A 25,245-nucleotide genomic window follows, 5' to 3' on the forward strand; every position below is an offset into this window, starting at 1 on the left:
GAGTGTATCGGATATACCGCTTTCAAAAAACAGGATGTCTTTTTCCACAACTAACCTGCTCACAAAAATAGCAACTGAGGACGGATTATCATTAATAGTGTTCAGTGTAATAGAAACAAAACTATTATACCTTAGGGAAACATATCCTATAATAGTAGCCTCAGCTGCTAAATATGATTTGTTTCTGGTATTTTTAAACTTGTTTTATGACTCAGGCTTGAACAATCTGGATATTGTTAATTACATAAAATCTGTAATTCTCTGAATGTAATTTAGGTTCTCAGTGTCTGCATTTTGTTTCTATGCTTACTTTTAGTTCAGCTTTCCTTGCAATTTGGGGTGTACCTTCTGAAAAATGTTCAATCCGTGTTTCTAAAACTCTCCCTGTGATTTTTGCTTTCCAGAGAGCTCGGTGTGGGTTGCCACTTTCAGCAAGAGCAGCAAGCCCCTATTCCAAGCAGGCGATCATTTCACATCATTGGGGTTTGAGAGATTTATGTTGAGACCTTTGCAGATATGGCTGTGATAAACATGTAGGTGGAACGTACACTTGAATGCCTGTATACAGCAGAGATAGGGTATTCACACCAGAAATAGGGCAGATTTTTATCTCTTAATCAAGGAGGTGCCAAGCACCTGCACTGGCCAGTAACAACAGTGAAGTCCCTCAGCCATTTGCAATTAAAAAAGTATTCTACAGCTGGCTTAGTTGGCTGTAACATTTGTTTTTCAGGGAGGTCCCGATTTCACTCACTTTTACAAATAGTTTTATAGAGGTCAAATAATTCATGCTTTATCCCAAGGGGCTAATTCTCTGTTGCATACCACAACTGCAAACAAGTTTGAAAAAAAAATGCAAAATGTGGTCCAGTCAACCAAAGAGCAAAGTTTTTTCAGGACAGCAAAACTCATACAACTGGCTGAAGTGCAGTGATGAAGAAGCAGAGAGAGCAGCTCAATCCTGTTTGCATTTCTCAACTGGACTGTAACGAACAGATTTACTCTGTTCCTCTTTTTAAAAGGAAAAAGCACCTACTTTATAAGCAAGTGATTAACTTCCAGCACAATTGCAAATATCAAAAAGAGCAGGCAACACCCCCATGCCCCAAAGAATTCCCAAATAATAAATAAGGTAGAATGAAGATACATCCCACCCTGTGCCCCTGACACAGCACATCACTCTCTCTGGGTGCTGGAAGGGGTGGTGGGACCAGGCTTTTCACATCAAAGGAGAAGCATATCTCAAGAGTAAGGAGAGCATCACCTGCAGTCCTTCCTGATTTCAGCAGTGGTCCTGTTCATGCCCTTTTCTTAATTGGAGCTTGGACATGTGTCTTGGGAAAGGCTGGTTCGGGGCTGCTCTGGGGTGCTTGGTGCTGACTTCTCATCCCACCTGGGCACCTGGGGCTGGCCAGGGCTCGTGCCCCCTCCCATGCCCTCCTGGTCTGGGGCGCTGTAGTGTATTGCACTGCCCTTATCCCCTGCACCTGCTTTTAACAGCACACAGCCAGGAAGAAGCTGCAGGACTGATAGTGTTGTGCCTGTTTGCTGGAATAAAACTTTTAATGTCATGCTTCCAGCCCCCAAGTACTTGAATGATTTTGTGGCTTTTATGGGTATGGCAACTATTCAGAAGCGCGGGTGGTGCTTGAGTTACTTGAGTATGTGTCCTGTGTTAGCACAGTATTCCTGGTATACGCTGTATGTAATTCTTTGTAGCCTGGTGGCAATAGTTGTGCAGCCATTTCCCCACTAAGATGCAGTCTAAGGCTTTGTGTCTGTAGTTAGTATCCTGTAGACAGTACGAAATCACCAAGGGTCAGTCTCTGCTGGCTATAGTGCCTGCACCTTCTCCTGATTTTTCCTCCAACCTCTTCAGATTGAAGGAACAGGGTCAAAATTGTGTAGAACAGAAAAGAAACCCCTTCAAGATTTTTGTAACCTGGAGGAGGCTAATTCTTCCTGTTTCAAATACACATTGTGTTTGCTTTAAACAAGCCCCAGTGTTGGGCCCAGAACTGTGGAAATCTGAATGTAAATTTTAGTTTTAAAAAGTAACCATGAAAATGTGTGGAGTTGTGAAGCCCAGGAAAGGATAATGGCACAAGGAAAATATGAGTTTGTAAATTCCCACAGGAGAATTTACAGGCAGTAGAGACAAACCTCTAAAGCAAAAGCTCTGCGTGTAGGTAGCACAGCCCGGCACTTGCACAGACATTGTCATCTTCAAAGCACCAAGCAAATGTTTGTTAATTATACTACAGCAGCCTTCGAGACTATCAGGCAGGTATTAATCTTACTGCATTAAAGGTGGAAAAATTGAGTCAAAGAAGTTACATAATTTGGTTGAGATTAAGGGCAGTCATAACAACCCCATGAATAGTGCAGATTTCCCTTGCCTTTATGTTTGTGTGTTGCTGAAGCTGCTGTGCTCCTAAAGGCAACCGCACAGACACAGTTCTGTTTTGAAAGGAGGTCTTTCCCTCTAAATCTATGTTTCTAATGCACTGAGGATGAGCATATGTAAGGTGATGTGAAATACTAGCTATCCGGTATAGCTAGGGTTATCTCTCATTTAGGCCCTAATTCAACAAGTCCCATGTATTGGACACTTGCACATGTGCTCAAGCCACCGCACATAGGTTTTCTCCTACCATTGCTTGCTCTTGGGTCTCCTCCTGAAGTGTCACGGATACACGTGTCTTTCTGTTCTCCCAAATTACTTTTGAACTTGATGTTTAGCGTCAACCATATCCAACAGCAGGCTTGATGTCTCAAAAATTCCTGTATGTTTTGTGAAAATATGTGGCTGATTAGTTGAGACAAATCCTTCTGCTTAGGAACAGGCTTGTCTGCTCCTTAGACACCAGAAAGCATACATGGAAGAGCCATGGTCAGAGTTCACCCCATAACAGCCACCAGAAGAACAGCACACTTAAATCCGAGGAAGAGCTTGTTTCAGTGCTCTTGGAATGGCTTCTTTCGTTCCGTTTCCTTGTCTTTTCTTAAAATCTCTTGCATCCACAGTGTTGGCTGTTGCATTTCTGGTTGCTGTGATGTGGACACAAGAAACTGCTGTCACTTAACATTGGCCCAGCATCAAAATGTGAAGCGTGAGTGTCTTTGCTGCTGGGAAGTCCTGATTTTCCCGCAGTACCTATACTTTTTCTCAGGTGGTGGAGGCTTCTGAAACTGGATGAGTATCTTCCTTACAAATGACACCTTGTTGTTAAGGAACAGTGTCATAAATGACACATCAAGAAATTATACCAGTTGTTAAGGGATAGGGATGAGCTCAGGTTAATTACTAATTATGACCTTTGTTACCTATAAGAATGCCGTGAATGCCTCTTCTGCACTGTGATAGCTGCCCCACTTGTGGCTTTGATGTTTTATCCTCATGTGCTGGGGTGGAGCAGCCGCTTGCTGCTTGAGAGCCAGCAGCTGGCCCTGAGCACCCTTGCTGCCTGTACCCCTGCCAGACCCTGAGCGTGCTGGAAGATGGGCCCATCAGCACAACCCTCAGCTCTCCTGGCTTATGGACCAATGACACTTACCTCCAGCTTCTGAGAGAAGGGAGTGCGAAATCGATCACCACTTTCCAACACTTAATGTGATGCTGGTATCCCAGGTTTGTGGCTGGGAATAAAAGTTACTTGGATTTGGACTGATTCAGGGAGAGAAGGAGAAGCAGGTACACAGTTGTGTGAAATAAGAGTTGAACTGTCATTTTTTACCAGTGTTAAAATTCCATAAGCCTTCAGCATGCTTCTGGTGAAGTGGTAAAGGTTGAAAACAGATTTTAAGTTAAATACACAGAATATAACAACTAGTCCAGTGATTCATTTGCTAGTTACAAATTCTGAACAATATATTTGACCATGGATGTGGCAGGCATTGCTGTACTGGTCAGTGAGCTCTGAAGATCTGTGCCATGTGTTGGACTGTGCTGTTGGCCTGCTGGTAACCTGAGCAAACCCCTCCAATCCCACCCATGACAAATTCCTCATCTGCAAAAAGGTGCAACTGTACTGACCTTCTCGGTCGATAAAGTGTGTAACATCGGGAAAGGTGGGCTTTTCCCCACTCCAGAAATTGGGACCTATAGTTAAGGGGGTGAAGTGGGAGTGAAGGTGCCCCTTCCCATCTGAAGTCAGTGTGGTCCATGGCCGTTCAGCAAAGAGCAAAGGATGCAGCATCATACCCCTGGAGCATGCAGGTGCTGAGCATCCTGAGGAGCCACCATCATTCCCATCTGTGCTGGCTTGCAGGCTTTCTTACAAACCCAGTTCTCTGTCTGAAGACCTTATATTTCATGTTTGTGCTATGTTTGAAGAGTGCTTCTCGGGAAAGGATAAAATATATGGCTTTGTTTTTTTTCAGAAGTTAAGATTTTTATTTTTCCTCCTGCTCTATTTATGTATTACTAGATTTTATTTTCTTTCTCATCAGATAGCCTTTTGTTTGGTTGTTTTATTTTTTTATATTTTTCTATACTTGTCTTCTGGTTGATGATGGAGATTACAAGGGTTTTGATAGAATGGATACTATGTGGGTTAATTTTTCTCCTAAAATGACTTAAAATGTCAGCTCACTGAAGATGACAAATCAGGGTCCTTGTAAACATTCATGCTATAAAACCGGTTCTGATTTACGCACCTTTTATTATTGTTGCCTGCATAAAAAAATTCTTGTTAACTTTGTCAGAATACTGAAATCTGAACATCTCTTCATTGTGAACACAGAAGCGTTTCATTTTAAAGTGGCAAAGTGCAGAGTTTCTAATAAAATGTAATTTGTAGCCTCTGACTGCAAATGCTTCTGTTTGTGCTAATTCTCATTTAAGTCACTGTAAAACGTGTGATATGTCAGCTTAAACAGCTGCAATAGCAAAGGCTTTACTTTTCATTATGGTATTTTTTTTCCTATAAATGTTTTGGTAAAATTCAAATGCATCAGAAATAATGTTTAACTTTTAACCTCATTATCAAATTATTTTTACTACACTGCCGCAACCTGAGTTAAGTGACTTAAGTAGCATTTAAAAATGGACCATTAAGTTGTTTTAAATAGTTCCAACAAGATATTCTTGGATGCACAATAAAATCTGTTATGCCATCTTTACTGCATTTGGGCAAAAAGGTGGAACAAGTTTTCTATAGGTGGAGCACGATGGTAGAGTGGTGTGTGCTGGTGCTGCCACGGGGCTGGTGCTCCTGCATCCCGCATCCTCACCCTCCGCACTGGCTGCATCCCCGGTTCCCAGCTGGCACGTTACAGTTGCAGCCTCTCATACGTTGACACTGATGGGACAGTGAACGCGAGGCTTTGCAGGATGTCTGGGGAGAGTTTTCTTTCCTTGCTTCCTTATCCTTCACCAAGTAAAAGTTTTCTCCTAATTTGCTTTGGGAACCTGATGCTTTCCCCAAGAAGTACGTGTTTGGTCCTGCCAAATGCCTTAATTGTCACAGAGTTAAAAAGCAGCAGCTGGAGATAATTTACAGACATTCAGGGACATGCCTAAATACTTCATTAGAGGACACCCACTTTATACCTGCACACACCTCTGAGTATGAAATCACCAGTGTCCATGAGGTACCCTTGCTGTGCAAACAGGAGGATGTGTTTAGCAATTTCTTTCACAGATGTAAATGCGCTACTTGATTTGTGAGTTCTTGCAGCAGAGTGGGATTTTGCTGGGATGTCAGCACACTGTTTTGGGGCGTCTATGGGCTTTGTGATACAGATTCTTGGACTGCTGGTACAAATGAAGCAAATAAATCTGCTCCTGCTGTTGTTCAAAAGGCTGCTTCCAAGCTTTGCCTCCTACCATTTGGCCCTCTGCTCCCTGCGTGTCCTTTTGCAAGCTCTGCCTTATGAACTACCTTGCGGTTCCTTTGCTGAACCTCTTATGTCCATTTTTATCTCACTGGAGGACCTGAATAATCACACAAAGTGCTACTGAGAGCTTTTTCCAGTTCTTCTCTGCTGATGGTAACACATCCAGGGCTCATATTGACAGATTAATGTGGGGCTGGCTGCAGCAGGGCCCGTTGCTGGAGGCTGCTCCCAAGCACACCGCCTGTGATCCTGCACTGTCTGACTCCGAACTTGTTTGATCGTTGTAAGGGTTCACATGCTTGGCTTGAGTCTTTTTTGTGTTTGTGTTTCTCTCAGGCAAATGGGGCTGAAAAAAGAAACTGGAGGGGCCGAAGTGGAGCATTCTCATGAAATAAAAATAGATGCAAAACACAAAGCAGCATTTGTGCTTGAATTTGGAGGGTTGAGGGGAAAGACAGCACTGTTCAGCTGCTATAGATGGCTTGGTTTTCTTGAGCTGGAGAAATGCTTTGATTCTATTTTACCGTTAATTAACCACTCTGAGAAAAAAAACATTTGTAAATTAGGCGGGAGACCGCTTCAGGACTCTGTGCTGACTTCTGCCAAGTCTGGCAATCGCCTCCAGGTTCTCATTCACAGGTGTAAATGCTCTGGAGACCAACTCAAGGGTAGGTCACTGCTGCAGAGCTGATGGACTGCCTGCTACCAAAACCTTGCCAGATAAAACCAATACACCTGGCAAGAAATCCTCATCCTTCTTCTGGCAGGAACATTCTTGAGGGATTGTCTCTGTCAGCTTGTCTTTAACTATGGATGTTCAATTTTTTATGCATATATTGACATGGAAACCCACAAACAGTTCTGCTGGTGGAAATATCTGGCTCTTTTCATTGAGAAAAGCGGTACAAACTGGAGCTGGCTCATACTTTGGTTAAAGATCACCTGAGATATTTCAGTAGGGTGATCACTTGGAAAGTTTGTACTTGCAGTTTTGCATACGGTGAGGATAGCAGCTTCTGCCTATGTGTAGCTGTAAATGGCCAAACCTTATTCAAAAGCCATGTTGTAGTTGGAAAAGTTGACTGCATCCTTTAGAGGACCGTTTGTGTTTGAGGTCAGTTATTTTTACTTTTCCATTTTGTTCTAGTTGAATATTTTTACTTGCTCTCAGAACAATAGCTCCCACCACACTAAAGCCTTCGCCCAGTGCAGCAGCTTTTCATACCTCCTGCCATAGCAATCCATGCAGCACCCAAGGGTCTCATCTCCTTAGTTTAGCTAAATATAGACTTACCAAGCTCTTGTATGGAGCCTAATTCATACCTTTACTAAGCTTAACAAGCTGAATCCAGTGGCATAAGCAGCTGTTGCAGATTTATGGGTAGAGGAATCCTCTGCATTCTCTTATGCTTGCTCTAATCTGCCAGGGTTTGTTTAAATTTTCTACTGCTTAATCTGGTATTTTACTGCCTGTACGTACTCAGCTCTGAGGACTGGATTGTTGTGATGATTTTTCCTGTCTGCAAACTTACTCTTCAGTTTTCCGTGCTGTCTGCCCAGGGAGACACAATATTTTTTCTATTTTTTCAAGTAACTTTAATTAAAAAAAATCAGCCAAATCTTCAGTTGCTTTTATACAATTCAGAACTGATGTCCTATTTGCCAGCCTGTTCACAGGCTGAACTCACAAAAATGAGAGTTTCTCTGGCTTTGGTTACAAAGCTTCTCTCACCCTGTACTCCTGGGTTTGGAGGGAGCTGGGTCCCATACGCACACCGGCAGCTTCAGCAGGATGAAAATATCCACTAAGGTTTCTGGCAGAATCTTATTTTGGCAAAACATTTACAACAGTCATAGAAAAGATTTGTTTCCATATCTTAGCTAGTTTGGCTTTTTCCAGCTTGGTTGCAGACTCAGTATGGGTTTTGTTGATGCTTTTTTTCTAAAAGCAGGTAGATCTGTGGTTTGTGATCACGACGCCTACAGTTACACATCACTGTGTGCCTTGGATTCAAAAGTGGTTTCAAACCCACCTTTGTAAACAGAGAGGGTCATAGTGTATTTTAACAGTTAATCCTCCTTGGTTATGCCCCAAGCATACATGTGTTTGCCTGTGTGCTCACATACGTCGTGTGCATGTACACACGTGCACACCCCCCACCACAGTCATCAAACGAGCTCTGAGCTCCGTGGAGCCAGGTTCACAGCAGCGGTGACTTGGAAGGCTTAAAAAAGCATAGAAGAGGTGGGCATGCATAATCATACGTTGTCCTTCCTTTATCCATGCACCTTCCAGCAACCAGGAGTTGGTTGCATCTAGACCATCGCATTTAGTAATTACCAGTGTATCCAACTTACATTAATTTCTCTAAATATTTAACTTGTTTGTAATTTTGGACACTGTGGTATTGTCCTAAAGAGCTTGAACACAGTGAGAATGGTTTGAGAGATTTTCTAAGTTGCTTGACAGAACTGACCCACCCTGTTGCCTTGCCTGTGTGAGAGGAGCAAACATCCTCTCCTCTGCTTCCTATGGGTCAGAACCAGCAGCTCAAAACTCTGAATTCATCTTCCTGCACTAATTGCCACTTTGCACTGCCAGCGGGATGCAAGGAGGCTGAACACTGCCACATGCATGGAGATGGCATTGCTGTGACACGTGCCCAAACCCCTTCTCTGGCAGAAGAGACGAATTGATGTTTTCTGCTAACTGAAGAGCACTGAGAAGGCATTTCAGGCTGTGAAGTAGAGATACTCCAAGAGTGCCCTTATTGCAGTATGATCTGGCCTTGTTTGTGCAGGTCGTTAAGGTGAAGCTACCTTTGTTGCCTCTGGTGGATCCTCTTGCCTAGTTGAGCTGTCATGGAGCCATGACACGAGGGCTCTATCTCACAGCACCCAGCTGAAACTCTTATTTCTGTGTTGCAAATGCACCTTGCAGCCTGGGCCACTTCAGACTGAGAAAGCAGGAGCAGAATCCTGTTTGGCTTTCCCACAGTCAGAAGGAACAGTGCCATTCTGGAGTTTGATTATTTGGCTGGCTGCTCGGTGCTTCAACTGTGCAATAACTTCTTATCCTGGGTGCTTCATTCCTTTGCAGTTTAGTTTTGTTTTTCCCCAGCCCTGTGTTCTGCAATTGGATTGCATTCACACGGCATGCCTGCAGGCTGCACTGTATTGTTGCATATGTTGTGCCATCCAAAATAATCTTGGTGGGTGTTCTAAGCAGCTGTCATGATACAACCCATCTTCTTGGCAGCTAGAAGTGCTGTGAGCTATGCATCTTCCTTTCTTCCTCATCTTCGTATATTGTAATAGAGATGGAGCCTATAGAAGTCTTGCATATGGTACGTCTTGCCAAGATTACTCTGGTACCTAGCAGCTGTCCGTACATGCTTCGTAAAGAAGATGTGTTCTGTTAATTAGGTTTATGTGGGATGGTGTTCGGAGAACTCTATGTAGATACAAAATGGTCTCCCTAGGAAAAAAAGTTCTTCAGGAGTCTCTGCCACATTTTAATGGGGGTCCACAGTGAGCTGGTAGTGGGCTTCTGACTGACACCCTTCCGCATCAGCAATGTAGGCTGCAAAAAATCCAGTCTGACTGTACTAGTGTAAAAAGCACCTAGGCTTTGCTTTGATATAGCTGTTAGCAGTCAGCATAACTGCATAGTAAATGCACAGCTTATTGGGGTTTGGGTTTTTTTCATTTTTAATTGCGTGTTTGCATGTTTACAACTGGACTCAAGCTAATGTAATATTTGCCTTCCTATATTCCAGCTGTGTGGGTGTTGAAGAAGAAGAGGCACCAGACATCGACATCTATCATTGTCCAAATTGTGAGAAAACCCACGGGAAGTCTACTTGTAAGTATACTTGCACAACTGGTCCTCCAATACATAGCAGATTCTGTATGTTTAAACAAAAGAAGCTTTTTTCTTTTTTCATTACAAAAAGACACACCTAAATATCATGTCATGAATGTTAGAATTCCAACCATGAGGTGAAAAAAGATGTTAGGGGGAGAAAGTTGGATTGTGGAGGTTTGGATGCAGCTCCCTGCCTGGCCTCAGGCAGTGTGTATGAGCTAATGCAAGGCACCTTACCTGGACAGCTTCGGTCCCCAGTCCTCGTGATGAAAATGATGCTTCCTTCCTCGCACGGAATTAAGAATTGTGAAGTTAGTACTGTGGGCTAGAAAAGTCATACAGAGACAGCTAGTTCTAATAAGGTGAGTTTTGGAAACTACATGTTTTTTTTTGTCTTTGGATGAGAAAAGTAAGAAACAGTATGTTATGCTTGGCCTGGATATAAAACTGTAGTGATTTCAGTGGCAGTCTGAATTGTAGGATGCACTGAGGGTGCCAATTCTTGCAGTTCTTTCACAGGAAAAAGTTCTCCTTAGTAAAAGTGACAGTTGATCTCAGTGGGAGTTTTGTCTGGGAAAGAACTGTAGGTTGTGTTTTCTTTGGTTGGATTAATTCACAAATTCTTTCTATTATACAATGCAGGGAAAAAAAAGAAAAGAAACCAATCCCTGTAAAAGATGAAATGCTTTACTTGAAAGCCATTTATTGTAAATAAGCAACAACGATGCAGAGGTTCTTGCTGCTTTGCAACCTTGCAGCAACACACAGAGGAAGAGCCCTGTGCTCATCTCCCAGGAGCTGAACGAATCATAATGTTCCTTTTTTAGTGCAAAATAAGGGGTCACTGGAAACTGACTTCTGTTGTGTTAAAGTTCAGTAATGTTAAAAGCAAGCAATTTCTGCACTGCCTTAAAAGTTAAAGTTTAAAAAATTTCTAGGGGGGGAAGGAGAGGAGTCTGAAGTGTTCATTTGTAGGGCAAAAATGGGAATCATTTTTCCGCTTGGAGTTTTTCAAAATCAAGTGTGAACTGGAAACCTGAATGACCTGCAGCTGTTCCTGTCTCCCAGATGGTCTGCCAACAACTTTGGCCCAAACAGGGCACCCACAAATTGGGCAAGCTGGCAAAAAACCCCTTGGGAGGCTTGTTCTGAAAGACTTAACGAAATAAATATGTCCCTACAAAATGTTTTGATTTAAAACAGTCAGCCTTTCTAATGTTTTGTTGGAAGATTTCTGACGAACGCACTGGAAATTGGTCAAACAAATAACCACAAATCATCTTCAAGTGAACAATTTGGTATTAGAATGGGTTGTGTTGAAAACGGGGGTAATGACTGCAGAGACTCCCAGGCTGTTATTGACCCAGTATAGAAGCAGCAGCAGAGGATTTCTAGCCACTGTGATTTTTGTATAACATTGAGATGTGTCTGGTGCTTTGATTTCTTTTACTTTGCTTTGAATTAAGATGATGAAAGGCACCTACTTCTCAGTGCAAGGGGAAAAAAATCAGAATCAACAGAAGTCTATAATCAGGAATTAAATATAAATTCTATAAAAACTGTGGTGGATAATCCTAGAAATCAAGAAATGCCAGTTTTGATAAAAAGATTACAAGTTTAATATACCAGTTAAGATGAGGAGAGTTGAATTGACAGCAATCTTCTGATGCTTTGAGAAGGTTTTTGGCTTTCTAATTCTTCTTATCCAAATAAAAATCTGACTTGGCAGTAGGTCCCTCAGTCTGCATCGTGCAGCACAGCAGAAAGTGTTTCTGGAGCGCTGTTGCATGTTCTAGTCTTATCAATGTATGAGGTTATTAGTGAGGTAGGAATACAGAACATTATATAATTCTGCAGTATGGCAATACAACTTTATTTTCTACCTTCAAATGCACTGCAGAAAATTTAATGACATACGAGACCAATCATCAAAGTAGTCAAGTGTAAAAATTTTGGGAACACTTAAACATTAGTTATTGATAACCTTACCTTGAGTTTTGGTGAAATGCCAGATCACAGGTTTTCCAGCTGCATAGCTGTTTTCACCATTAACTCACAGAATCGTGGTTCCTGTTGAAAAATGAGGCTGCTATCCTGTAGCCCCTCCTTGCGGAGTGCAATAGGCCAGGGAAGTTAAAAGACTGATTAAATGAAGGCAGGAACAGCTTGGCTTAATGCATTCATTGTCAGGCATTTGTATGCAGGGCGTCCTGCTGCACAGCACTTGTGCTCTGCTGGGACTTCTGTGAGATGATCACTTTCATTTGTTTATTAACTGTTACAATATATGTTTAAACTAGTTATCTAGCAGTATCAGTTTTGAAATAAATGAGTCAGTGTTGTTCCAGAGCCAGGAGTTCACTGGTAGGATTTAATTATTGCAAGATTAGCAAAGGGAAACACAGACACCAATTGTCTGTTATGCAACTCGTCTGGATTTAAAAATATATGTGTATTTCTGGAGCACACGTTCCACAATATATGTTTTCCAGATGTCAAACTTAAAAATAATTTTCCTGTTCTTACATTTTTCCACTTTACCAATGTGGCTTAGTGGCTACTATTTCAGAAGATTGCTTCCTGTCATATGACATTTTAAGCCATTTTGGTTTAATGAAATTTGTAGGGACTCCTCTTTGGGAAAAAAAATATACACATTCACACAAAATTCTCTGACATCATTTAAATAAAATGTAAAGTGCTTTGTTTAGGCGGACTTGACTCATTTTCATAACATGATCTGAAATGTTCGGTTTGATTGCTGTCTCATTTGCAGCGGTGAAAATCAGGAGAAATTCTTTGGAATCAGTGAAGTTACATAAATGCAAGCAAACCAAAGTCAGGCTGAAACTGTTTTTAAGTAGTTACAACCTGTAATATAAATCAATAGAGAACTAACAGGGTGCTTCTAGGTATCCCTTCTTCATAAATACACTTGAAATAATGTAAGTATACCTTTGAAGTCGAGAATTATTTGTTTTGAGATACAGTTTTCACAAAAATACATTCCCTTTTTCCTCTGGAGGGTTTTCTGTAGAAGGAGCAGGTTATACTTTCCAACAGTCAGATTTGGATCGGAAAGTTCTGTAGAAAAAGAAATCTGTAATCATTTAAGAAAAAGTGGCCTTTCCGGCCAAAGCTAGTATTTGCTGCACATGTTAATGGGCCTTTAATCCTTACTGTGGTGTTCATGGTAAAGACGAAACATAAAGAGAATGGCTGAAAACGGGCCAAATGTTGATTGTTTGATGTAGTATAATGGACTACAGCAGCTGGCTTGCTGCTGTCCAGGAGATAGCACCTCCTGGGAACCGTTCTGGCGGCAGAGGCATCTTTGTTGCCCCTGCATGAGAGGTGGATGTGAGAAGTGGATGTTTGTCGGTGGTCAGTGCTGAGGGAAATAGCTCCCTGGTGCTTTTTGAAGAGTTGCAGTGAATTTCTTAATTCAGCACTGATTTACCGCTTTTATTTCTCAATGCTCCATGCTATCTGAAGTGTAATAAAAGGACACACTAATATGATAAGCTCTTTCATTTTCACTGTAGCAAGTGACACCTGTTTCACTGGGACTTGTGTGAAGAGTCCCAGTGTTGGTTCGGATCTGCTGCGAGGGGGAGGAGGCAGTTGTTGGAAAGGGAAGGAGAGGAGGAAGGTTTGGCATTCATGTAGGTCTTGTTTCCTTTGTTACCAGGAGCATTGAATTAATACACTAAGCCTGAGAGTCATTAAGATAAAGAACTAGCAGCTTTAATGAATATATCCAGCTAGGCTGGAGAGCTGCATGGATCTAATAAAACCAAGATGCTTTGTGCAAAACCTGGGATGGATTCATTGGGAGATATCTTACAGGGTTGTGGTTGGGAAAACAAAGTTAGCTTTTTCCGAACCTCATGTCTTATAGCTGTGGCCTCCAGATTCCTTTCTTAATGAAAAAGTATGTGGATCTGTGTGTGTGTGCGTGTGTGTGTGCATGTGCAAAGAGTGAGGAAAGAGTGCCCTCCATGCATGGTTACTGAGGAGTCTGGTTCCTTCCCTAGCTATTTTGAACAGTAATAAAAGCCTGAGATCTTGATTTGGGGGTAAAATACTGAGTTTCATGATATAAAACAGGAGTGAAAAATAAAAGAAAGTTGTGACATACGAAAATTCTACTAATGGAGGCTTGAAATGGTATGAATATGCACTTGGGACAAAAACAATTTACTACCAAAATAAGCACGTCCAGACAGACTGTGGAAGTAGGAACAGCTGAGAGAGAGAGTGCTGACTAAGAGAAAAAGCTGGACCAGTTTTTCTTGCTCTGCACTATCTGGCTGTCAAAGAGGCAAGGCAGAACTACATTGACATTTGACTGACTTCTTTGTGCTTATTCCAGCTGACCCTTCTTCCATGATTAATTTGCCTATATCTCTCACCCACTGGGAGCACAGTTGAGGGCCCTTCAGTCTGCTGCCATCAACTTAAGGCCTAAGCCTGGCTCACCTTTCAAAACCTAGGAATAAGAGGAGTTCTAAAAATTGCATTTGTGGTGCCCTTGCATCTTTTTTTTTTCTTTTCCTTTTCCTTTTATGTGCATGCTGTGTGCAGGGCATAATTCAAAGCCCATCAAAAATTGATATCGAATCTGCCACTGCTGGACAGACCTTTAGACTAACGTAATTCATGACAAATTTATTCATAAACGTCTATACTGCATATTAAGAAGGCAGAAAAGTGGCTTTCTAAGAGTTTTATGATAAGGATTAAATGTGTAGTCTGGCAAGTACAAAACGTCCAGAGCCTGTGTTTGCATAAAGCCTGTGGTAGCTGTGCAGCTCAGTAATTATCCGTCTGGTTGCCCTTATGTTACAAAATGAACACTGTTCAGTATGTAATAGATCTTCAGGCTACAGTATAATTGTCTAATGGTGAATTGAGAGCAATATTAAAATTTGCAGTGCAGCATAGTGCGGGTTCCGTCTGCTCACGTAAGAAATGAAATGAAGATTTGTCCTTCCTTCAGATGTCTTGTCTTCTACTTAACATACGGTACTGTCCAAATCATTCTTTTTCAGTGAAAAAGAAAAGAAATTGGCATAAACACGATACTGGACAGACGACAGAGGTCAAACCTGTACAGAACGGGAGCCAAGTCTTTATAAAGGAACTTCGAAGTCGTACTTTTCCAAGGTAGGTTGTTCAGCAGCATGCATGGACAGGGCTGTTGAGGTTAAAGCATATGCAGTCGGTTTCCTACAAAGCTGATGATGATCCCTGCTGAAAGCATTATATAGTACAGAGCAATGAAGTTTAAATGAGTGCTGTTTTATTGCAGATGTCCCAGGCTCTTCCCTTTTTCATATTTGTGCAGCCGTATTAAAATCTACTCTTGACTGAGCCCAGTTCCTGTGGGTTTCCATAGAAGCTAGTATTTGCGAAGACAAGAACAAGAATGTGTTTGGCCCCTTCAACATTCACTTGCATAAGAAACCAACCAATTTATTGCATAGAATTATCCAGTTCTCAAAAATACTAATGGTTTTGCTGAATTCTGTCTCCATCTTGAAAAGAAGAACAATGACATCCTCAGTTGCTACAGTGACAAAGGCTCTCTTATTTAGTGTAATGAATAGTGCTAATTGTTAGGTGACATGTTCCACACTTTATTAGGCTGCTTCACAGCCATTTGTAAGAGTGGTGATTTTCTTCTGGTTCTTTAATGTAGGCCTTAGCCAAATAAATCCTTAATTATTAAAGACTGATTATTTTAGAAGAATCCTTGGAGACTGGTAAAGTGTACTTGGTAAACACAAAACTTCTTCCTTTTTATGGAGAATTTAATTTCACATTTAATTTCAGATACTGGTCTTAGGCTGGTTAAGGAAAGGCTGAAAATACCTCTGCAAAGTGTTTGCAGCAGTTACAGATGTGTTTCACTGAACTCAGGACCAAGTATTTTTACTTGCTCAGCTATTTTTATTTGGGCCTCCTAGATTTTTATGTTAGCCTTTTGGCGTTTTTTTTGTATACAGAGCAATTTGACAGGTTGCAAAGCTAATTTCTGAAAAAAGGTTTAAGGCCTAGGCAGAATGATTTCAGTAACCTTGGATGGACTCTGAGATTGCACTCACATGTGCAAGATCTCATGAGTCTCTCTCAAGTTGTAAAAAAAGTACTGTCCCTCATTCTTTTGGTTTCTCACATAAATGTGCACGTAAGAAAACCCTGCTGCCACATTAAAGTTTCTGAGAAAGAAGGGTCTGTAGCCAAAAGGAGTGCCTCCAAGATTGAGGCCCCTGACATCTACACTTGCACCGTTAGTAAAACAAAGTCTTGTTGAGAAATTTTTTCTTCCGAAGAAAATGAAAGAAATCTGCAGATGTTCACAGAACAAAACCCAACATTCGTCAGTCAGAATGTGATGAACAGAAAAAGAGGGTCTCGGTTCAGAGACAGAAACATCATTGCTGATTCACAGCACACGACAGTAAATTATAACCCATGGTTAGTCCCTTGGTGAGGCTCGGATCAAAAGGAACAGTGAAGAGAGCAAAAAGGTAAAAAATATAATTCATGTCATTCCGCTCCTGAATGTTTAATACCAAAATAGCATTAGAGTAGTAATAATAATTAAATTGATGGTTCAGGTACTTCAGTGTAGGTGCCAGACTCTCCATTTTGGCACAATCATTACTAGATGCTCTGGTACTCATCTCTCTTTAAGACTATGTGTAAGTTTTTGTGGCACATATAGAAGCAAATCAGACTTGAAAAAACAAGTATGCGAGATGTATATGGGCACTGTAAAGTTAAGTGCAGAGGTTTAGTGGTAAATCATGGTCTGCTTCTTGCTCCTTGTTCTTTGCACATTGCTGGCGTAAGGTACCAGTGCTCACATAAATGAGGAACACTCCTTTTAATTAATTATGAATTAAACTTGCCTCCTGATTAGCCATTGCTGATGCACTGTAGCTGGGGTGACTCAGAAATAGGCTGGGTTTCTACAGCTTATCCCTCTTTGTGTCCAGCCATCTTGTTCTCCCTGGGGTTCAAACCTCCTGCCTAGCATATCCCTGCCAGGGCGGCCTGAGCAGGGTCCGGGCGAGGGGTTCGCCCTGCGTGGCGGGATCGAAGGAGGAGCCCCCGCAGCAAAGCATGTGGGGGAGCCCCCACAGTTAAAGGGTGTTGGGGGCTCTGCCACAGGTTGGGCTTCATGGGGCAGTGAAGGCAGTGAGGCCCGAGTGTGCCGGCCGCCATGGTGGTGCTCACAGTCACATCCCCTTTCCAGCTGGTTTTTGGTGCCGTATGAAGACGTGAGCTGTAGTTCAGAACTGCTGCAGGAGAGGGCAGTCATGTATTAGCCTTACCCGCTCGGGGAGGTAGCGCTTTTTGGGGTGAACACTCAAAGTTTTGCTGTTCCCCCACCTGCAGCCGTGACCCTGGCCTGCCAGACGGTTTCTGGAGCCCAGCTGACAAACTACACATGGTGGCAGGGCGCTTTTGGGACTGATGGGTGTTCATATACAGACACTTTTCACTCCAAATTCAAAGTGGTTTGCTCTTGAAAAGATCTAGAAATTGGACTTGAATTCCCCTTCAGAGTTGTTGGTGCACATAGCTGGTCGTCTGATGAAGCTGCCCTTTCCTTAGTCCCTTTGACGCCCTCACAGCAACTTGAAAATGATTTGCCGAATATTTCCTGAGCAATTTATTTGACTACTTAAAAATGATTTGCAAAGTATTTCCTGGACAATTTATTTGAGATTATGTAACGTTTTAAATCTTGCCTTCTTTAGAGTAGAACATTTAACATTTTTTTAACATTGATGGGTGGTAACTCGACAGATCCCTATAGTTGAGGAAAAAGGTTTTTCTCCATAAGCTGTTATTTTAGGAGTTTCCAGCAGTTGGTGCATGAGGCTTGAGTGAATTGATTCCGGATGATTTTAGTGTGCCCTGCATGCTTTGCAATAAATGGCTCTTTGGATTTTGTCTTATGCAGCTAATTTGCATATAATTGCTTATTCATAACTTTCAGTAGTGAAATGCAGAAGATGCCAAACTCTGTGTGGAAGCACCTCACCATTGAATCTGTGTTTACTTTTTCAGTGCTGAAGATATAGTCATGAAAGTACCAGGCAGCCAACTAACAACAGAGTATTTGGAAGAAAATGGCTTTGCAGAGCCCATCCTTGTTCCAAAGAAGGATGGCCTGGGTTTGTCTGTACCCGCATCCACCTTCTATGTCAGCGATGTTGAAAACTACGTCGGTGGGTATCTGGCAAGCAGGTGGCATTGTGCTGTTTGGAGCTCAGCTGCTTTTTAAAAAAATATATGTATTATTTGTATAAAAAATGTAAAATATATTGTAAAATATTGTCTGTCTTGAGCTATGCTGACTTCAGTATTTGTTACATAGTGGTAGCTTGTAACTAGCAATTAATTCTCTCTTGGTTCTTGTACCAACTTGTGTATCTTACAGTGAGCCCGAGCCAGACTGCATTGTACTCCATAGCACCTTATTAAAAGAAACAGTCATAGTAGTATCAAAAAATTGTTTCTTAATTGATTACTGCCATCTCACTTTGTATTGAAGGAATTACTAGACTGAGACTCCCACTCTGCAAAAGCAGTACATTTTTTAACACTGCTGTCAGTGAGAGCTATTTGCATTGCTGGTAGTCATTTGGATTCATTTTAGCATCCTCCTGTCTCTAACCTGAGCAGGGTATTGTACTACATCTTCTCACAAGTCACATCATGTCATCCCACCTTGGAAGACATACCTTGCTCGGGAGCCATGGAAGTGCTCTGAAGTTGCTTGTCTTGTCTCTGCATCCTTCTTGATTTAGCATGTGTGATCTTGGCTCTTGTCCTCTCTTGCTCTGTCCCTCCTCTGTGTGCTTTTCTGTCTGATTCACCCTCCTTCCAGTCTTCTGGCAAGGCGCCATCATTTTGGAGCCATGAGTCCAGCTCCAGTGTATCTGTCTGTTTTTCGTGGTCCCTTTATCTCCTTATACAGTCTGCTAACCACCTCCTCCTCCTGCACTTTCTTTACCAGGCCGTTGACCTGTTCCCCAAACTGGAGGGTGCTATTACCAACCACTGGTGTTCTTGACTGTCTATTGCTTTTTCAGTGATTGTGTGCAGTGAGATAACTATGAATAAAGGAGAATTCAAGACCCCTGATTTTATTGTTCTCTCTATCCTGTTGCTTCTACAGGAAACATATTTTCCTTGCCCACCTGCTACACTTAGATTTTCTTGTATGACCTAGGTGCCTTTTTTGCATCTGCTGGCTTTCTCTCAGCCTCTAGCTGAAATAATCCACTCTACCAACAAAACAGTTAGTGAAAAGGTGGCGGGAACAACATGGGTTGTTTAATCTGGAGCTGGCACTAGATCTGAAAGTGAATGGAACAAATACGGGCTGGTTTAACCTCCATGGGGTTAGTTCATGTGAACGGGATTTCCCAGGCAGGGATTTATCTCGCTGTTTTGTAGTTTATCACATAGGACCTAGAATATCTTTTAGAAACAATCTAAAGTAAGTGGCAGAGGACAAAACATCACAACCAAGACTGCCAAATACATCATTACTGTTCTGGCATTTCATGAAAAAATAAATTGATTTTTTTTTTTCCCTCTCCTAATGTGAAAAAAAGCTATGAATGAAATGCTGGGAGAGGAAAAATAAGGCCAATTAAAACTGAAGGGAAGAAAGACTGCAGAGATGCTTTTTCTTGCAGAAAGGATAAGAGAGTGTGCTTAGAAATGGACACTCTTTATAAAGCTCTGACTTTCTCCATGTGTTCTCTGGTGTGCCCAGTCTTAAATTCCACTAATTGACTAATACTGTTACTGTTAACACTGGAGATTTGTATCCAACAGGGTCTGTCAGAGGAAATGTATAAGTACTAACAGCTTACTCTCTGTACTCTAATACAGAGGGGATGGATTTCTGATAGGTGTAATTTTGGGTAAAGTAACAAAAAGTCAATTTTTTTGTGGCATACCTGAAGTATCATGTTAAAAAATGGGAATTTTCCTGCAAAACTCCTCAGTTATGGATTTCATAAGCTTTAATAAATAATAAAAATTTAAAATAGAGCATAAGAGAACTTACAATTTTGGAAAATCAGTTTGACAAGATATCCTGTACAATATTACACTCTGTCTACAATCACAAGACTTTTACAGTATAGTGAGTAGGGCTTATTCTGTGGATATGCAGGTATTTGCATATAATTTTCACCACGCACGTAAAATCCATAATGAAATTAATAGATTCAAAATAACATTAATCCTTTAAAGATAAAAACTACAGAAATAATTATGTCAGGGGCATGAATACAGAAGTGCCATTTTATGCATATACGTTTTATGTATATACACTTTTTTTTACATATATGTATATGTGTATACATGCATAAACAACAAGGAAGATACAAAGGCTAAGAAGATCAGAAAATCAGAAGATTGAGATGTTTCTCAAAATGTTAACTCGCCCCCAAGCATACAAAATGGGGCAAGTCAGGCTGCCCTTCAATCTCTTTTTTTTATTGAATTAATTTGTAGGACCAGAGAGGAGTGTTGATGTCACTGATGTCACCAAACAGAAAGACTGCAAAATGAAGCTCAAGGAATTTGTGGATTACTACTACAGTACAAACAGGAAAAGGGTCCTCAATGTGACCAACCTGGAGTTCTCGGACACAAGGTAAGAGTCCAGCCTGCTGCATCACACAGGGTCTGGATACATGGCGGGGTTCAGCTGGGGGAGTTTGGACAGCCTCTGCCTTCTCTGCTACTTCCCTCTTTAGGACGTACTGCTTTAACCATGGGGTAGCGGCTTCCTGTTGCTCTGACTCCCCACTGCATTGTCCATATGCAGCCAGTTCAGGCAAAGCACAGAAATGAAAGTGCTATTTGCTGTATAAGGAGAATAGTACATACTGGACTAAATGGGCCACCATTTGTCATGGTAATTCACATCTGCATATCATCAGCATTCATGTGCCATCAGCATTCACATATGAGAACAGAACATTCTGGCACCTTTCAGTTTTATTTTAACTCTAGTAGTATAGGTATAGTTAATTCATTGCAACTAGATACTAGTGACATAGAACTGGAACATAACTTGATGCTCCAGGACCAAAGTGTCTGTCCTGTCCTAGTAGTGAATGATAACGTAGTATGTTCCTAGTATGATCTTAGGTAATTAGATACAGCCTGACAAATACTGGTAAGACCAAAGAAAGAAGGACAAAGATGACCACAGAGGTATGATAAAACTGTGTGTGGGTTCATGAGAAAACATGGACATTAAGGAGTCTTATTGTTTAATATTCTGTGTTATTTTTCTGGTGAGATGGGAATCCTGATGGACCTAAGACAACAACAGACCTTCTTCCAGCTTAAGGTGATCATGGTCATGACCATGGTCATCTCAGAGCATTCTTTTTTAAAATGCGTTCTACAGCAGTGAGCATCCTACTTGTATAACACTGGTTTGAGTGCATCATATATTGCTTACTGAAATCTTCCATTTGAAGTAGTGGAGAGTAAGTAAATAGATGAGGTGTGGCTCTAGGCATAGCATAACATGTCACTGGATGTCCTTGAATGAAAGTAAGTTTGAAATTATTACAATTTTGTAATCCTATCCATGTGTTTTAGTTTTAGTTTCAGTGCTTTTGCAAGTTAGCCTGTAATCTGTATGACAGCAGTTCAGAACTACAGTGATGCTGACTTCTCAACAGAAAGTTGGGGGGTGTGACGGTACAGATTAGCTCAGAATTTGAGGCTGAGTTGCTTTAGTGCTGCAGTGAGCCAGAGGTAATGGTGCTGGCTGTGTGAATATCACCAATCCTCAATGACAGGAAGCCTGCTATTCTCCTCATGTTTTATATTATATGTTTTATATATAGGATAATTAGCTGATATAAATGCCTAAGAGTTCAAGTTATTGCCTTGTGCTTTATATAGCTGTATTCATCACCTGAGCTGTGCTTTTATTCCAGAAGTAGTCAGATGCTTCTATAATGTATTGAACTTCATGCAACTGTGCAGATCATTTTTACAGTTCTTGTAGTCATTCTGGGTAGCTAGTACTTCTAGAAGGGAAGTGTCAGCAAAAGAAAAGATTCTTCTATATACAAACGCTACACAGAAGATGAGGAGTGTCAACATAAAGAATGGGGTTTTTGGGGAGCGTTCCATTTTAGCAAGAAGACTTCAAGTAGCCTTAAAAAAGAAGGCTGATGAATAATTACAAGCTCTTTTTTTTAAACCCATTACCTTTAGCCCTGGAGTTAGTCTTTTAGTAGTGCACACCCATTTCTACAGAAAGCATCTCTAGTAATTACAGGCTTCAAAGATTACCAGTATCTTCAGTTGAGATTTTTTTTAGCTTTCTGCCATTATCCTAGAATAATGGGAGGTCTTTTGTTCTGAAGGACTGCTGGAGCTGTCACTCATATGCTGCTAATTTAGACATTAACTAGCAAATATTTTATTTCTTAACATAGACAGTGACACTTTAATTGAATGCACTGCTCCTTCTTTCTCTGCCATTTTAAATGGAGCTATTGTTATCAGTGTTTGACAGTGAGCATAAGTGACACATGGGAGCATTTAATTTTAGTTTGAAGTGCAGAGCAGATACTCTTACTGACGTGATATTTTAGAGTGTCCAACAGTGAACCTCCACCCCCTGCAAATATTAGTCTAAATTTTGGACTATTTAAATATAAAATTTAGCACATTCTGGGGTGAAACACTTTTAATACCTGTTTATCATACCACTACATCGTCTTAGCTGTGATTTATAGTATATATTATATATTTAATATAAACATAATATATAAATTGTGTAAATAAATATATACAATATGAATATATGCTCAATGCAAATAAATATCATTTGTATAAATTGTATAAATAAATATTATATATGTTTTATTTTAAATATATTCACATTATCAACCCAAATTAGACTTCTTCCTTCTTCTGAGCTTTTAATATAATTTAGTCAGTCCAAATAAAAAGATCACTGTTATTTGCAGCATCAGATCAAGACTTACTTAGAGTGCTTCAGTATTAGTGTTATTGTTAATAGGATTTTTAATACTAAGCTTAACTTGCAAATTTTTAAGATTTGCCAGACCATTTATGTAAGAGAGCACACATTTCACTTTCTCTTCTGAAGGGGGCTGGAAAAGTGGCTGTGATAACAGTGCTATTGATAACTGAGCCTACATAGCAAGAGGCAGGGACTGGAAAAATACAAACAGCATATACTTGATCATAAATACTGCTACTGAAAGAAATGAAAGGATTGTTGCTAAGTCATCATACTTAAAAAGCCTTAAATCTCTGTCTGTAAACAGTTTTCACAATTTTTCTGAATGAAGAGCAGCTCCACTGACATGTAAGGAGCTGCTTCAGATTGCCATGCAAGTATTAGAGTCACACTCCACTTTTTGTTGTATCAGGGTCCTTGTGCTCTTTTTTAAAAAGAAGCATGTTTGTTTTCAATTCTCTCTGTAAAGGATGTCCAGTTTTGTAGAGCCTCCAGATATAGTTAAGAAGTTGTCCTGGGTGGAAAACTATTGGCCTGATGATGCTCTTCTGGCTAAACCAAAAGTTACCAAGTACTGCCTGATCTGCGTGAAGGACAGCTACACAGATTTCCACATAGATTCGGGAGGAGCTTCTGCATGGTACCATGTGCTGAAGGTGAGGTGTCATGTTTTTGCAGTGTATCTAGTAACGAACTAAATTTTACATGCAAACACCATCCTAAAATTCTGTCAAAAATTCAGGTCTCGAGTTTTTTTGTCCCCATGGTCCTGTTGTCTCCGTAAAGAAATAGGCAGAGCCTTAACAGCTCTAAGTCGGTACGCTCTCAGCAGTGCCAGAGTCTGCTGAGCGAGGAAGCCACTTGGAGTGTGGAAGTTGTCTGTGTGTTTTCACTATATTTGGATTTTAATATTTGTTTAGTGCCTTCTGCACATACGTCGCCTAAGACCTGAAAGATACTATGTCCTGCTTTTGCAGGATAATGGAATCTGGCACTGTAAATTTTTTGCAACATCAGTCCCACAAATCTGAGCAAATGTGGTCAGCTAGTGATTTAATTATTTCAGCCATTCTGTACAAAGCTGATGAGTAAATTTTATTTCAACAGTGTTAAAATATGTAATGCTATATGTTTCTTCAGATAAATATTCATGTGCGCGTGCATGTGTGTGCATGAATCTGTGCTAGTGCAGCAGTGCTTGGTTTGGCTGCTTGTTGCTAATTTTCTATTTTCTAATTCAGGGAGAAAAGATATTTTATCTCATCAAACCAGCCTCTGCAAATATTTCTCTTTATGAACGCTGGCAATCAGCAGCAAACCACAGTGAGATGTTTTTTGCAGACCAAGTAGATAAATGTTACAAATGCACAGTGAAACAAGGACAGACACTCTTCATTCCATCAGGTGAGCGGGCTGTTGCAGGTGGGGTTTTCTGCTCATTTTAGAGCTGCTGAAATAGCATGTCCAACATGTTAAAGGAATGTGATTTGACCACTTTCTCGACAAGTATGAAGTCTAATTCTCAGTAGAAGTATAATTTCATATACTTCCCCCAAAAAATCAGAACTTCTACTGCTTTCTGTAAATATTTTAGCACCCTTTTAGAAATACAACTAGTAGGTAGAGTGTTCCACTCTTGGTCTAGATGGGTTGCAGTTACTCATGAGTTCTCTCTCTATATCCAACCATGACATAGGTGCTTTTTGCCATCTAACAGAGAATTCACGTTGAATTACTTGCTGACCACGACTCCCCACAATATCCTTTTCAAGGTCATTGATTCCCTGTGACACCAAGGAACTATATAGGTGCCTGCATGAGTGTGAGTGTGCATTTATGGTTTCACATGAGGCTGAAGACCTGGGTGTCACAGATTTTTATGGGTTACTTGATAGACGTGGACTTTCGTTGCAGGTTAGGGATGGTGGATCTGTTTTTCTCAGTTCCTGAGAGGATCGTCATAAGGATAGGGAGTTGATCAGCAGATAGTGTAGAGTTTTCAATGAATGCAGTTCTCCTCCTCCCCCTGTCCCTCACCTTCCTCTCACCATCAACAATTATGTCCTCATTTGCATTGCTGTTTCCAGCACTCCCTGTTACCTATTGAAACTGTAATCTTTTTGGGACAGGGATTTTCTCTCCCTCTATGTGCCTTTAAACGATGCACTGCCCATTTGATCCATAATCTGGGTTGAGGCTTCCAGGTGGCGTGAGTAAATAACAGCACTGGTAGTTGTGTTTTGGAGGCAGCAGCCAGTAGTGCCATTTTTCTGTGTGTGAGTGTATTCTTGCACAAAATGTTTACACACTTGAATTTTACTTTGACTGTAAAAAGTGGAAAGTAGGTATTTCTCTCATGACCATATGTGGAACAGATGGTGGAATAAACACGGAGCAATTTATAAAGATTCACTAATTTAAGTAGATTTTTGTATGAAAATAAGTGTTTGGAAAACACCTGTTCATGGCA

The 25,245-nt window shown here is 40.9% G+C and overlaps 1 protein-coding gene across 1 annotated transcript in view; it reads left to right on the plus strand.

Annotated features, from left to right (window-relative positions):
• The window catches only part of PHF2 (PHD finger protein 2), a 92,877-nt gene that overhangs the window by 41,405 nt on the left and 26,227 nt on the right, over positions 1–25,245 (plus strand). Inside the window, exons 2-7 of the mRNA XM_075713526.1 lie at positions 9,621–9,706; positions 14,764–14,878; positions 17,798–17,958; positions 20,267–20,408; positions 23,245–23,431; positions 24,017–24,179. Coding sequence (XP_075569641.1) covers positions 9,621–9,706; positions 14,764–14,878; positions 17,798–17,958; positions 20,267–20,408; positions 23,245–23,431; positions 24,017–24,179 — 854 coding nt within the window. The remainder of the gene's footprint in view (positions 1–9,620; positions 9,707–14,763; positions 14,879–17,797; positions 17,959–20,266; positions 20,409–23,244; positions 23,432–24,016; positions 24,180–25,245) is intronic.

This window comes from Pelecanus crispus, chromosome 7 (genome assembly GCF_030463565.1).
Source record: "Pelecanus crispus isolate bPelCri1 chromosome 7, bPelCri1.pri, whole genome shotgun sequence".
NCBI lineage: Eukaryota > Metazoa > Chordata > Aves > Pelecaniformes > Pelecanidae > Pelecanus > Pelecanus crispus.